At 40.2% G+C, this 12980-nt stretch overlaps 1 protein-coding gene across 1 annotated transcript in view; it reads left to right on the forward strand.

The window, feature by feature from the left end:
- Positions 1-12384, forward strand: part of ccdc124 (coiled-coil domain containing 124) — a 14482-nt gene extending 2098 nt beyond the window's left edge. The window contains exons 3-5 of the mRNA XM_046872438.1: positions 9841-10024; positions 10879-10978; positions 11943-12384. Of these exons, the coding sequence (XP_046728394.1) occupies positions 9841-10024; positions 10879-10978; positions 11943-12144 (486 nt within the window). The 3' untranslated portion in view covers positions 12145-12384. The remainder of the gene's footprint in view (positions 1-9840; positions 10025-10878; positions 10979-11942) is intronic.
- Positions 12385-12980: the final 596 nt, after the last annotated feature.

The raw sequence follows: 12980 nt of genomic DNA on the forward strand, positions 1-12980 counted from the left end.
GTGTATATGGTGTGTATAGTTTGTAGGTGGTGTGTGTGTGTGTGTAGTTTGTATGTACAGTGTGTGTGTGTGTGTGTGGTTTGTATGTACAGTGTGTGTGTGATGTGTGTAGTTGTATGTACTGTGTATATAGTGTGTATAGTTTGTAGGTGGTGTGTGTGTGGTTTGTACGTACAGTGTGTGTAGTTTGTATGTACTGTGTATACTGGTGTGTATGTGGTGTGTGTAGTTTGTATGTACTGTGTATATGGTGTGTGTGTTGTATGTAGATTATATGTACTGTGTTTATAGGTGTGTATAGTTTTAGGTGCTGTGTGTGTGTGTGTGTGTGTGGGGGTATAGTGTGTGTGTGTGTGTGGTGTGCGTAGTTGTATGTACTGTGTGTGGTGTCGTAGTTTGTATGTACTGTGTGTGTGTGTAGTTTGTATATACTGTGTGTGTGTGTGTGGTGTGCGTAGTTTATATGTACTGTGTGTGTGTGTGTGTCGTAGTTTGTATGTACTATGTGTGTGTGTGTGTATGTGTGTGTGTAATTTGTATGTACTGTGTATATGGTGTGTGTAGTTTATATATACTGTGTGTATGTGTGTGTGTAATTTATATATACTATGTGTATACTGGTGTGTATGTGGTGTGTAGTTTGTATATACTGTGTGTATACTGTGTGTGTGTGTGTGTATGTGTGTGTGTGTGTGTATGTACTGTGTGTGTGTGTGTGTGTGTATGTACTGTGTGTATACTGTGTGTGTGTGTGTGCGTGGTTTGTATGTACTGTGTGTGTGTGTATGTACTGTGTGTGTGGTGTGTAGTTTGTATGTACTGTGTGTGTGTGTGGTGTCGTAGTTTGTATGTACTATGTGTGTGTGTGTGGTGTCGTAGTTTGTATGTACTATGTGTGTGTGTGTGGTGTGCGTAGTTTATATACTGTGTGTGTGTGTGTGGTGTCGTAGTTTATATATACTGTGTGTGTGTGTGGTGTGCGTGGTTGTATGTACTGTGTGTGTGTGTGGTGTGCGTAGTTTGTATGTACTGTGTGTGTGTGTGTGCGTAGTTTATATACTGTGTGTGTGTGTGGTGTGCGTGGTTTGTATGTACTGTGTGTGTGTGGTGCGTAGTTTGTATATACTGTGTGTGTGTGTGTGTGGTGCGTAGTTTGTATGTACTGTGTGTGTGTGTGGTGTGCGTGGTTGTATGTACTGTGTGTGTGTGTGTGGTGCGTAGTTTGTATGTACTGTGTGTGTGTGGTGTGTGCGTAGTTTATATGTACTGTGTGTGTGTGTGTGTGCGTAGTTTGTATATGTACTGTGTGTGTGTGTGTGTGTAGTTTGTATGTACTGTGTGTGTGTGTGGTGTGCGTGGTTTGTATGTACTATTATTGTGTGTGTGTGTGTGTAGATTGTATGTACTGTGTGTATACTGTGTGTGTAGTTTGTATGTACTGTGTATACTGGTGTGTATGTGGTGTGTGTAATTTGTATGTACTGTGTGTATACTGGTGTGTATGTGGTGTGTGTAGTTTGTATGTACTGTGTGTATGTGGTGTGTGTAGTTTGTATGTACTATGTGTATACTGTGTGTGTATACTGTGTATATACTGGTGTGTAGTTTGTATGTACAGTGTGTGTGTGATGTGTAGTTTGTATGTACTATTATTATGTGTGTGTGTAGTTTGTATGTACTGTGTGTATACTGTGTGTGTATGGTGTGTGTAATTTGTATATACTATGTGTATGTGTGTGTGTGTAGTTTGTATGTACTGTGTGTGTATACTGGTGTGTATGTGGTGTGTGTAATTTGTATGTACTGTGTGTATGTGGTGTGTGTAGTTTGTATGTACTGTGTGTGTTGTGTAGTTTGTATGTACTGTGTGTATACTGTGTGTATGTGGTGTGTGTAATTTATATGTACTATGTATGTGGTGTGTGTAGTTTGTATGTACTGTGTGTATGTGGTGTGTGTAGTTTGTATGTACTGTGTGTATGTGGTGTGTGTAGTTGTATGTACTGTGTGTTTACTGGTGTGTGTAGTTTGTATGTACTCTGTGTTTACTGGTGTGTGTAGTTTGTATATACTATGTGTATACTGGTGTGTATGTGGTGTGTAGTTTGTATGTACTGTGTGTATACTGGTGTGTATATGGTGTGTGTAATTTGTATGTACTGTGTGTATGTGGTGTGTGTGTATGTATGTGTGTAGTTTGTATATGTACTGTGTGTTTACTGTGTGTGTAGTTTGTATGTACTCTGTGTTTACTGGTGTGTGTAGTTTGTATGTACTCTGTGTTTACTGGTGTGAGTAGTTTGTATGTACTGTGTGTATACTGGTGTGTATGTGGTGTGTGTAGTTTGTATGTACTGTGTGTATACTGGTGTGTATGTACTGTGTATACTGGTGTGTATGTGGTGTGTAGTTTATGTACTGTGTATGTATGTGGTGTGTGTAGTTTGTATGTACTATGTGTATGTGGTGTGTGTAGTTTGTATGTACTGTGTGTATTCTGGTGTGTATGTGGTGTGTGGTTTTATGTACTGTGTGTGTGTGTGGTGTGTGTAGTTTATATGTACTGTGTGTGTGTGTGTGTGCGTAGTTTGTATGTACTGTGTGTGTGTGTGTGGTGTGTGCGTAGTTTGTATGTACTGTGTGTGTGTGTGTGGTGTGCGTAGTTTGTATGTACTGTGTGTGTGTGGTGTGTGTAGTTTGTATATACTGTGTGTGTGTGTGTGTGTGTGTGTGGTGTGTAGTTTGTATATACTGTGTGTGTGTGTGTGTGTAGATTGTATGTACTGTGTGTATACTGGTGTGTGTAGATTGTATGTACTGTGTGTATACTGGTGTGTATGTGGTGTGTGTAATTTGTATGTACTGTGTGTATACTGGTGTGTATGTGGTGTGTGTAGTTGTATATACTGTGTGTATGTGGTGTGTGTAGTTTGTATGTACTGTGTGTATACTGGTGTGTGTAATTTATATGTACTGTGTGTATGTGGTGTGTGTAGTTTGTATGTACTGTGTGTATGTGGTGTGTGTAGTTTGTATGTACTGTGTGTATACTGGTGTGTATGTGGTGTGTGTAATTTATATGTACTATGTGTATGTGGTGTGTGTAGTTTATATATACTATGTATATGGTGTGTGTAGTTTATATGTACTGTGTGTATACTATGTGTATATGTGGTGTGTGTAATTTGTATGTACTGTGTATATGTGGTGTGTGTAGTTTGTATGTACTGTGTATACTGTGTGTATGGTGTGTGTAGTTTGTATATACTGTGTGTATGTATGGTGTGTGTAGTTGTATGTACTATGTGTATACTGGTGTGTGTAATTTGTATGTACTGTGTGTATATGGTGTGTGTAGTTTTATGTACTGTGTGTATATGTGGTGTGTAGTTTGTATGTACTGTGTGTATACTGTGTATGTGGTGTGTGTAATTTATATGTACTGTGTGTATGTGGTGTGTGTATGTACTGTGTGTATATACTGGTGTGTATGTGGTGTGTGTAATTTGTATGTACTGTGTGTATGTGGTGTGTGTAGTTGTATATACTGTGTGTGTTGTGTAGTTTGTATGTACTGTGTGTATACTAGTGTGTATGTGGTGTGTGTAATTTGTATGTACTATGTATGTGGTGTGTGTAGTTTGTATATACTATTATGTGTGTGTGTATGTACTGTGTGTGTGTGTATGTATGTACTGTGTGTTTACTGGTGTGTGTAGTTTGTATGTACTGTGTGTTTACTGTGTGTGTAGTTTGTATGTACTGTGTGTATACTGGTGTGTATGTGGTGTGTGTAATTTGTATGTACTGTGTGTATGTGGTGTGTGTAGTTTGTATGTACTGTGTGTTTACTGGTGTGTGTAGTTTGTATGTACTGTGTGTTTACTGGTGTGAGTAGTTTGTATGTACTCTGTGTTTACTGGTGTGAGTAGTTTGTATGTACTGTGTATACTGGTGTGTATGTGGTGTGTGTAGTTTGTATGTACTGTGTGTATACTGTGTGTATGTACTGTGTATACTGGTGTGTATGTGTGTGTGTAATTGTATGTACTGTGTGTATGTGTGTGTAGTGTGTGTATACGGTGTGTATGTATGTACTGTGTATGTATGGTGTGTGTAGTTTGTATGTACTGTGTGTATACTGTGTGTATGTGGTGTGTGGTTTTATGTACTGTGTGTATACTGGTGTGTATGTGGTGTGCGTAGTTTGTATGTACTGTGTGTATGTGGTGTGCGTGGTTTGTATGTACCGTGTGTATACTGTGTATACTGTGTGTATGTGGTGTGTGTAGTTGTATGTACTGTGTGTATACTGGTGTGTAGTGTGTGTATACTGGTGTGTGTGGTTGTATGTACTGTGTATGTGGTGTGTGTAGTTTGTATGTACTGTGTGTATACTGCTGTGTATGTGTGTGTAGTTTGTATGTACTGTGTGTATACTGGTGTGTATGTGGTGTGTGTAGTGTGTGTATACTTCTGTGTATGTGGTGTGTGTAGTTTGTATGTACTGTGTGTATACTGTGTGTATGTATGTGTGTGTAGTGTGTGTATACTGGTGTGTGTAGTTTGTATGTACTGTGTGTATACTGGTGTGTATGTGGTGTGTGTAGTTTGTATGTACTGTGTGTATACTGGTGTGTGTGTAGTGTGTGTATACTGGTGTGTGTAGTTTGTATGTACTGTGTGTATGTGGTGTGTGTAGTTTGTATGTACTGTGTGTATACTGGTGTGTATAAGAGATAAGGTAAACCTTGATTCGTCCCACAGTGGGGAAATTTCTTTGTTACAGCAGCAAAGTAAAGAAATAAAAATAAATGTAAATATATAAAAAGAATATACCCATACTATAATATACAGTATATACACACAGTACAATACAGTATAAATACAAATAAGGGAAGAAAAAAAGTACGTAGTGCAGGTAGTATTTCACACAGGTGGTATTGCACATATTGCAGGTAATATTGTATGTGGAGTGTGTGTGTAGTTTTTATGTAGTGTGTGTATACGGGTGTGTATGTGGTACGTGTGTGTTCTTTGTATGTACTGTGTATACGGGTGTGTATGTATACGGGTGTGTATGTTGTGTGTGTGTTTTGGGTGTGTATAATTTTATTAAGCGACGGGGGAAGACTTTCCTCACACACACACACACACACACACACACGATCTTGTGTATAAAGTTTAAATCCCAAAACCACCAGGCTGCCCCTGCTGGGCCCTTGAGTAAGGCCCTTCACTTTCCCCTGCTCAGTTGTAAGTCATTCTGGATAAAGGCATCTGCCAAATAACATAAATGTAAATGTATTAAGTCTCGTGTTTTGTTGAGAACTGACCTGTAAACAGCAGGGGGCGCTAAACTCTTACTCTTCACCCCTGCTGCTGCTGCTGATGATGATGATGATGATGAAGGTATTCTGTTGTAGAAATACCCCACAGGTGCAGTTTTTACATGACTGCAGTATTATACAGATATAAATCTGAGATGAAACTTTATTCATTTATCGCAGGTGAACAGTAGAATAGCATAATCCCAAACTTTACCGTGGTTCGAATCTCTCGCTGAGAGCACGATGGACCCAAACACTGAGAGAGAATTGTTTTTATAAAGTTTATGTTGAAATAATGAAATGTGTTGATAAAAATATAATAATTCATTATAAAATGAGTAAAATGTTAATACAGTACTGCAAAATAGCGTTCTCGTGCTGCTGTTCGTTTATCGCCGTTTTTCATTTATCGAGGAAAGAGGACTAGTGCATAGAGACTTATAGTGTGATTAAAAGTTTTTGTCCCCTCTCTCCACCTGTCCTCTCTCTCCACCTCTCTCCACCTGTCCTCTCTCTCCACCTGCCCCCTCTCCCCACCTGTCCTCTCTCTCTCCACCTGTCCCCTCTCCCCACCTCTCTCCACCTGTCCCCTCTCTCCACCTGTCCCCTCTCCCCACCTGTCCTCTCTCTCTCCACCTGTCTCCACCTGTCCTCTCTCTCCACCTGTTTGCTGTCCCCTCTGATGAAGCAGCACAAATCTGATCCAGATCCCTCAATTAGACCTCTCCTCCTCTTTATCTTTCTCACCTCTCTTTCCTTCTCTCTCTCTCCACCTCTCACCCTCTCCTCTCTCTCACTCGTGCTCTCTCAATCTCTTTCTCTCTCTCTCTCACTCTCTCCACCTTCCCCCTCTCTCTCTCTCTCCACCTCTCACCACCCCCTCTCTCTCTCACCTCTCTCTCTCTCTCTCTCTCTCTCTCTCTCTCCCCTCTCCACCTCTTTCACCCCCTCTCTCTCTCTCTCTCTGTCTCCCCACCTTTCTCACCCCCTCTCTCTCTCTCTCTCCACCTCTCACCCTCTCCTCTCTCTCACTCGTGCTCTCTCAATCTCTTTCTCTCTCTCTCTCACTCTCTCCACCTTCCCCCTCTCTCTCTCTCTCTCTCTCACCCCCTCTCTCCACCTTTCTCACCCCCTCTCTCTCTCTCTCTCTCTCTCTCCCCTCTCCACCTCTTTCACCCCCTCTCTCTCTCTCTCTCTGTCTCTCCCCACCTTTCTCACCCCCTCTCTCTCTCACCTTCCCTTTCTCTCTCCACCTCTCACCACCCCCTCTCTCTCTCTCTCTCTCTCTCTCTCTCTCTCTCACCTCTCTCTCTCTCTCTCTCTCTCACCTTCTCTTTGCTGTGTGCAACCCTAACCCCCCACACACACACACACAATCTCTGCGGCCAATCATCTTTGATTGGCGCATCTCTTTGACTGTATCTCTTTTATCTCAGCGCTCTGCTGTGATTGGTCTATTTTTAGATTTTTACTAAGCTGGGGTTGGTCACTGTGGTCAACCTTTACTCTGATTGGCTGCTCTTGTTCTTATTGTGTGTGTTTGGGGGGGGGCGGGGTCGAACTTTAACCTCTCTGTCACTCACAGGTTGTGTGGGAGCTGAGAGAAAACCACAGCATGATTCTGAGTTCATAGATGATTTATGATGCATGTACTACTGCGTTATAACACTTTTATACCACAGTGTACAAAACACCACATCACTCTGCTTTCAGCCAATCAGATACTGAGTATTAGTGTAATAAGGGATTATTAGAAGTCATTAAAAGTTATTGGGGATCTTTGTGTCTAAATAACTTTAATAAGGATTTATTTTGTTATTAGAGGTTATAAGGGTTATATGAGGTAATTACAGGTTATAAGAGGTTGTTATTGCTTTTTAGGTTTTAGGGGTTATTACAGGATATTAATTCATTTTGATTCAGTTTTATTTGTGTAGCACATTTAATAGTAATTATTGTTATAAAATCTAATTATGGATTGTTCCAGGTTATTAGGAGTTATTACAGGTTATTATAGATTATTATGAGTTATTTGGGGTTGTTACAGAAATTTCTCTACTGTGGGAAACTATATCTTCTTTTATCTCACAGGTTATTAAGGGCTATTAAAGGTTATTAGGGGTTATTGCGGGTTATTAAGGGCTATTAAAGGTTATTAGGGGTTATTGCGGGTTATTAAGGGCTATTAGGGGTTATTGCGGGTTATTAGGGGCTATTAAAGGTTATTAGGGGTTATTGCGGGTTATTAGGGGCTATTAAAGGTTATTAGGGGTTATTGCGGGTTATTAGGGGCTATTAAAGGTTATTAGGGTTATTGCGGGTTATTAGGGGCTATTAAAGGTTATTAGGGTTATTCGGGTTATTAGGGGCTATTAAAGGTTATTAGGGTTATTGCGGGTTATTAGGGGCTATTAAAGGTTATTAGGGTTATTGCGGGTTATTAGGGGCTATTGGTGGTTATTACAGGCCAATACATGTTATTAGGGGGTATTACAGGTTTTTTAGTTTATAAGAGGTTAGTAGTGTAACTTCTAGTTGTATAATGAAGGTTGTCATATAGAATGATTTTTTTTTTTTTTTTTAACACCGTTGATGTGAGAGACTCAGACACTCGTCCAGTCATCTTCAGTGTCCACATAGAATCCTTTCACTGACCGTTCATCACCATCTGAACTGAGAATCCCATCAGGTCTCCACTTGTGTGGGGAAAGTCTGCTTCAGCACCACACTCAGATATGTAGGGCTCTGGGGCAGTTATTTGGGACGCAGGTCTCCGGAGGCACAACACACACTTCAGTTTAACTGTGTTTCTGAAGCTGCCGTCGTCTCTGCATTATTGATTTGGAGTAACGCAGATCAGAGCAGGACGTGTATTTACTCCCTCACACACACACACACAACATCTCAGCTGTTTAAAACAGTGGTCCCCAACCTCCCGGGCCACGGACCAGCACCAGTCTGTGGGTCAATTGGTACCAGGCCACAGAGAAAGAATACATAACTTACATTATTCACGTTTTATTTATTATCTGATTCTGAATGATGTTTATTTTGTAAAATTCCCGGATTTTCTCCTCCACATGTTTCTATGACTCACTCTTGATGCCTCGGTCACATGTCCTACCTCCATCCACTACCTTCTTAAAGGAGCTCCGCTCACACGTCTTACCTCCATCCACTACCTTCTTAAAGGAGCTCCGGTCACATGACTTACCTCCATCCACTACCTTCTTAAAGGAGCTCCGCTCACACGACTTACCTCCATCCACTACCTTCTTAAAGGAGCTCCGGTCACATGACTTACCTCCATCCACTACCTTCTTAAAGGAGCTCCGTCACATGACTTACCTCCATCCACTACCTTCTTAAAGGAGCTCCGGTCACATGACTTACCTCCATCCACTACCTTCTTAAAGGAGCTCCGACCACACGACTTACCTCCATCCACTACCTTCTTAAAGGAGCTCCGGTCACATGACTTACCTCCATCCACTACCTTCTTAAAGGAGCTCCGGTCACATGACTTACCTCCATCCACTACCTTCTTAAAGGAGCTCCGGTCACACGTCTTACCTCCATCCACTACCTTCTTAAAGGAGCTCCGGTCACACGTCTTACCTCCATCCACTACCTTCTTAAAGGAGCTCCGCTCACACGACTTACCTCCATCCACTACCTTCTTAAAGGAGCTCCGGTCACATGACTCACCTCCATCCACTACCTTCTTAAAGGAGCTCCGGTCACATGACTCACCTCCATCCACTACCTTCTTAAAGGAGCTCCGGTCACATGACTTACCTCCATCCACTACCTTCTTAAAGGAGCTCCGGTCACATGACTTACCTCCATCCACTACCTTCTTAAAGGAGCTCCGGTCACACGTCTTACCTCCATCCACTACCTTCTTAAAGGAGCTCCGGTCACACGTCTTACCTCCATCCACTACCTTCTTAAAGGAGCTCCGCTCACATGACTTACCTCCATCCACTACCTTCTTAAAGGAGCTCCGACCACACGTCTTACCTCCATCCACTACCTTCTTAAAGGAGCTCCGCTCACATGACTTACCTCCATCCACTACCTTCTTAAAGGAGCTCCGGTCACATGACTCACCTCCATCCACTACCTTCTTAAAGGAGCTCCGGCCACTAACACATAATACATTACTGCTAAATTAAAACCCCCAAGAGAGAAAAATGAACAATCAACAACACAGTGATTCACGTTTATTATATTTATAAAATACCAGTTTTTATGCTCGTATTATTTTATTTTGTTGTATTTATTCACCACACATTAAAGACCAGTCCGGGAAAATACTGTCCCACATTAAACCGGTCCGTGGTGCAGAAAAAAGTTGGGGACCACTGGTTTAAAACACCTGGAACATCAAGTGTGTGTGTGTGTGTGTGTGTGTGTGTGTGTGTGTGTGTGTGTGTGTGTGTGTGTGTGTGTGTGTGTGTGGTGTTTTCTGCTGTTTCTTTATATGTGTGTGTGTGTGTGTGTGTAGGATGAGAAGGAGAAGAAGCGACTGGAGGCTCTGGAGAGGAAGAGAGAAAGCCAGCGCCTCCTGGATGAAGAGGATGCGAAGCTGAAGGGCAGACAGAGCCGAGAGGCACAGAGCAAAATCACACGAGCTCAGATCGAGCAGAGCCTTGACCAAGAACAAGCACTTAAAGACACAGAGAAGAAAGGTTTCACACTCTCACACACACTCACACACACACACACACACCTCGATCAGGCATAACATTATGAACAGCCCACAAGAGCTGCAGTTTTGGAGATGCTCTGACCCAGTCGTCAATTTCGATCCTCACACTCGCACATTTTTTCTGCTTCTAACATCAACTCTGAAGACACAATGTTCACCTGCTGCCTGATAAACACATCCCCCCACTAACAGGTGCCATGATGTAGAGATCTTCAGTGTGGTTATAATGATGTTATAATGTAAAATATTCAGAGCTTCACTTTTTCCATGTTGTTACAGCTTTATTTCCTAAATGGTTGAAATTCATTATTTTCCTCAAAATTCTACCAACAAAACCCCGTAATGACGACGTAATAGAAGTCAAAAATGAAAAAAAATATCATGTACATACGTTTTCACAGCCTTCACCATTACACTCAAAATGAGCTCAGGTGCCTCCTGTGTCCACTGATCCTCCTTCAGATGTTTCTACAACTTGATTGGAGTCCACCTGTGGTAAATTCAGCTGATTGGACATGATGTGGAGATGCACACACCTGTCTATAGAAGATCCCACAGTTACAGTGCAGGTCAGAGCACAAACTAAACCATGAAGTCCAAGGAATTGCTGTAGACCCCAGAGACAGGACTGTGTCGAGGCCCAGATCTCAGGAAGGAGACAAACATTTCAGTTTTTTTTATTTCTTTTGAGGAAAATAATGAATTGAATCCATTTCAGAATAAGGCTGTAACATAAAATGTGGAATAAGTGAAATTCTGTAATTTTGCCTTTTAACTCTGTGTTTAATCGAACCTTTTACACCGATATGTGTATCCTGTTTTCCCCGTTTCTAGAGAAGAGTCATCTGGAGACACCGCTGGAGGAGAACATTAACCGCATCATTCCAGAACAAGATTCGGCCCGGACCATCGAGGACGCCATCGCTATGCTCAGGTATTATTATTTTTATTATTTTCATTATTATTATTATTATTATTATTATTATTGTCATAATTATGATTATTATTATTATTATTATTATTATTATTTTTATTATTATGATTATTATTATTAATTATTATTATTATGATTATTATTTTATTATTATTATTATTATTATTTTCATTATTATTATTATTATTTTCATTATTATTTTATTATTTTATTATTATTTTATTATTATTATTATTGTCATAATTATTATTATTTTCATTATTATTATTATTATTATTTTATTATTATTATTATTATCATTATTATTATTATTATTTTCATTATTATTATTATTATTATTTTCATTATTATTATTTTATTATTATTATTATTAATTAGATTATTATTTATTTTTATTGCCACCACACACTATTCTAACATTTTCCTTAGCAGGTTATTTATTTATTTATTTTATTTTCTGTGTTAATCTTTATAGTATATATTTTTTTGTATATTAGTTTTTTTATTTGATTTTGTTTGTTGTTAAATTGATTATTAGCTGTTTATTTTTACAGCATTATTTCCAAAGACCCAATTTGATCAAATAAAATCAGAAAGTTGTGAAATTGTTGATCAGCGAGAAAATCTGGGAAAAGGAACATTTGGAAATTCCAGCCATTTACATTATATTACTTTTATAGCATTTGGAAGACGGCTTTTGGGAAACACAAATATTAGATTTTTTTTTTTAAGAAAATCAGTTTTAAATAATTATTTCTGGGAAATCTTCTCTTTTTGATTATAATTTCAGAACCTCAGAACCCTGTGACCATCTCACAGAATCTCTCATTATTTTACTGTCTTCCATAATATTATGGGTGTGTTTACATATTTATTATTTACAGACCTGTTTTGTGAATGTAATTCTGTGTGTGTGTGTGTGTGTGTGTGTGTGTGTGTGTGTGTGTGTGTGTGTGTGTGACAGCACTAAAGAGGATCTGGACCGTCACCCCGAGCGGAGGTTGAAGGCCGCCTATGCTGTGTTTGAGGAGATCAACATGCCCCGTCTGAAGATGGAGAACCCCAACATGCGCATGTCTCAGCTCAAACAGCAGCTGAAGAAGGAGTGGACGAAGTCTCCTGAGAACCCATTAAACCAGCGCTTCATCAGCTACAACACCAAGTAACCACGCCCACGAGGCGAGATCTCAGAGACCGACACACGTAACACAGGGTTTCCACCCATCTCCCGAACCATGACCCAGACGAAACGTCCAGACGAAACGCCCAGACGTCTGACACCACAAATTCTTGCTGAAGTCAAAGTTTGTGCCAAAACTCCAACTTCACCCTCAGATTCATGATCTGATCACTTTATTTTATTCTTAGTGTTTCTTTTTTGCTGTGAATAAAAAATTAAGAACCGAGTGCACCTGAGTAACAGTTCCACCCCGAGGTTCAGACGTCGATGACGTGCGTTCGAGCAATAAACACTCAGTATTAATACTCAGAGACGTGATGGTGACTCCGGCACGTGGGGGACGTGTAGTAACTTTATTAAACTGCTGAACAAACCCACCTCTCTCGCGTTGTGTGAGTGTGCGTGTGCGTGTGCGTGTGTGTGTGTGTGTGAGTGTTTGATCAGCTGATTATCAGGATTCAGTGATTTTTTTTTTAGATCAGGAGATCAGTTGTTCACTTTCTTCAAAAAAAAACAAATATTTGAGTTGATTCTGTTAAGTTAAGCGAACGTTCAGTTGGTTATAAATGCAGCTGATCTTTTGCTTTGCATCACGTGATCACTCGATGTATTTGACACATTCAGCTGATCCTTCATTAGAATCTGATCCTCTGCTGGTTTAATCAGAACGATTTTACGGATCAGACGATGACTGTTTGAATCAGATCACCTCCATATGATTCAGACGATCAGAGGATCTTCTGTTTTAACTGATCTCCACTTTCAGCTGATCATCTTTTGTTGGTGTTTGTTCGAACTGAATGATCATGTGATCACACCCCA

This window comes from Silurus meridionalis, chromosome 17, assembly GCF_014805685.1.
Source record: "Silurus meridionalis isolate SWU-2019-XX chromosome 17, ASM1480568v1, whole genome shotgun sequence".
Classification (NCBI taxonomy): domain Eukaryota; kingdom Metazoa; phylum Chordata; class Actinopteri; order Siluriformes; family Siluridae; genus Silurus; species Silurus meridionalis.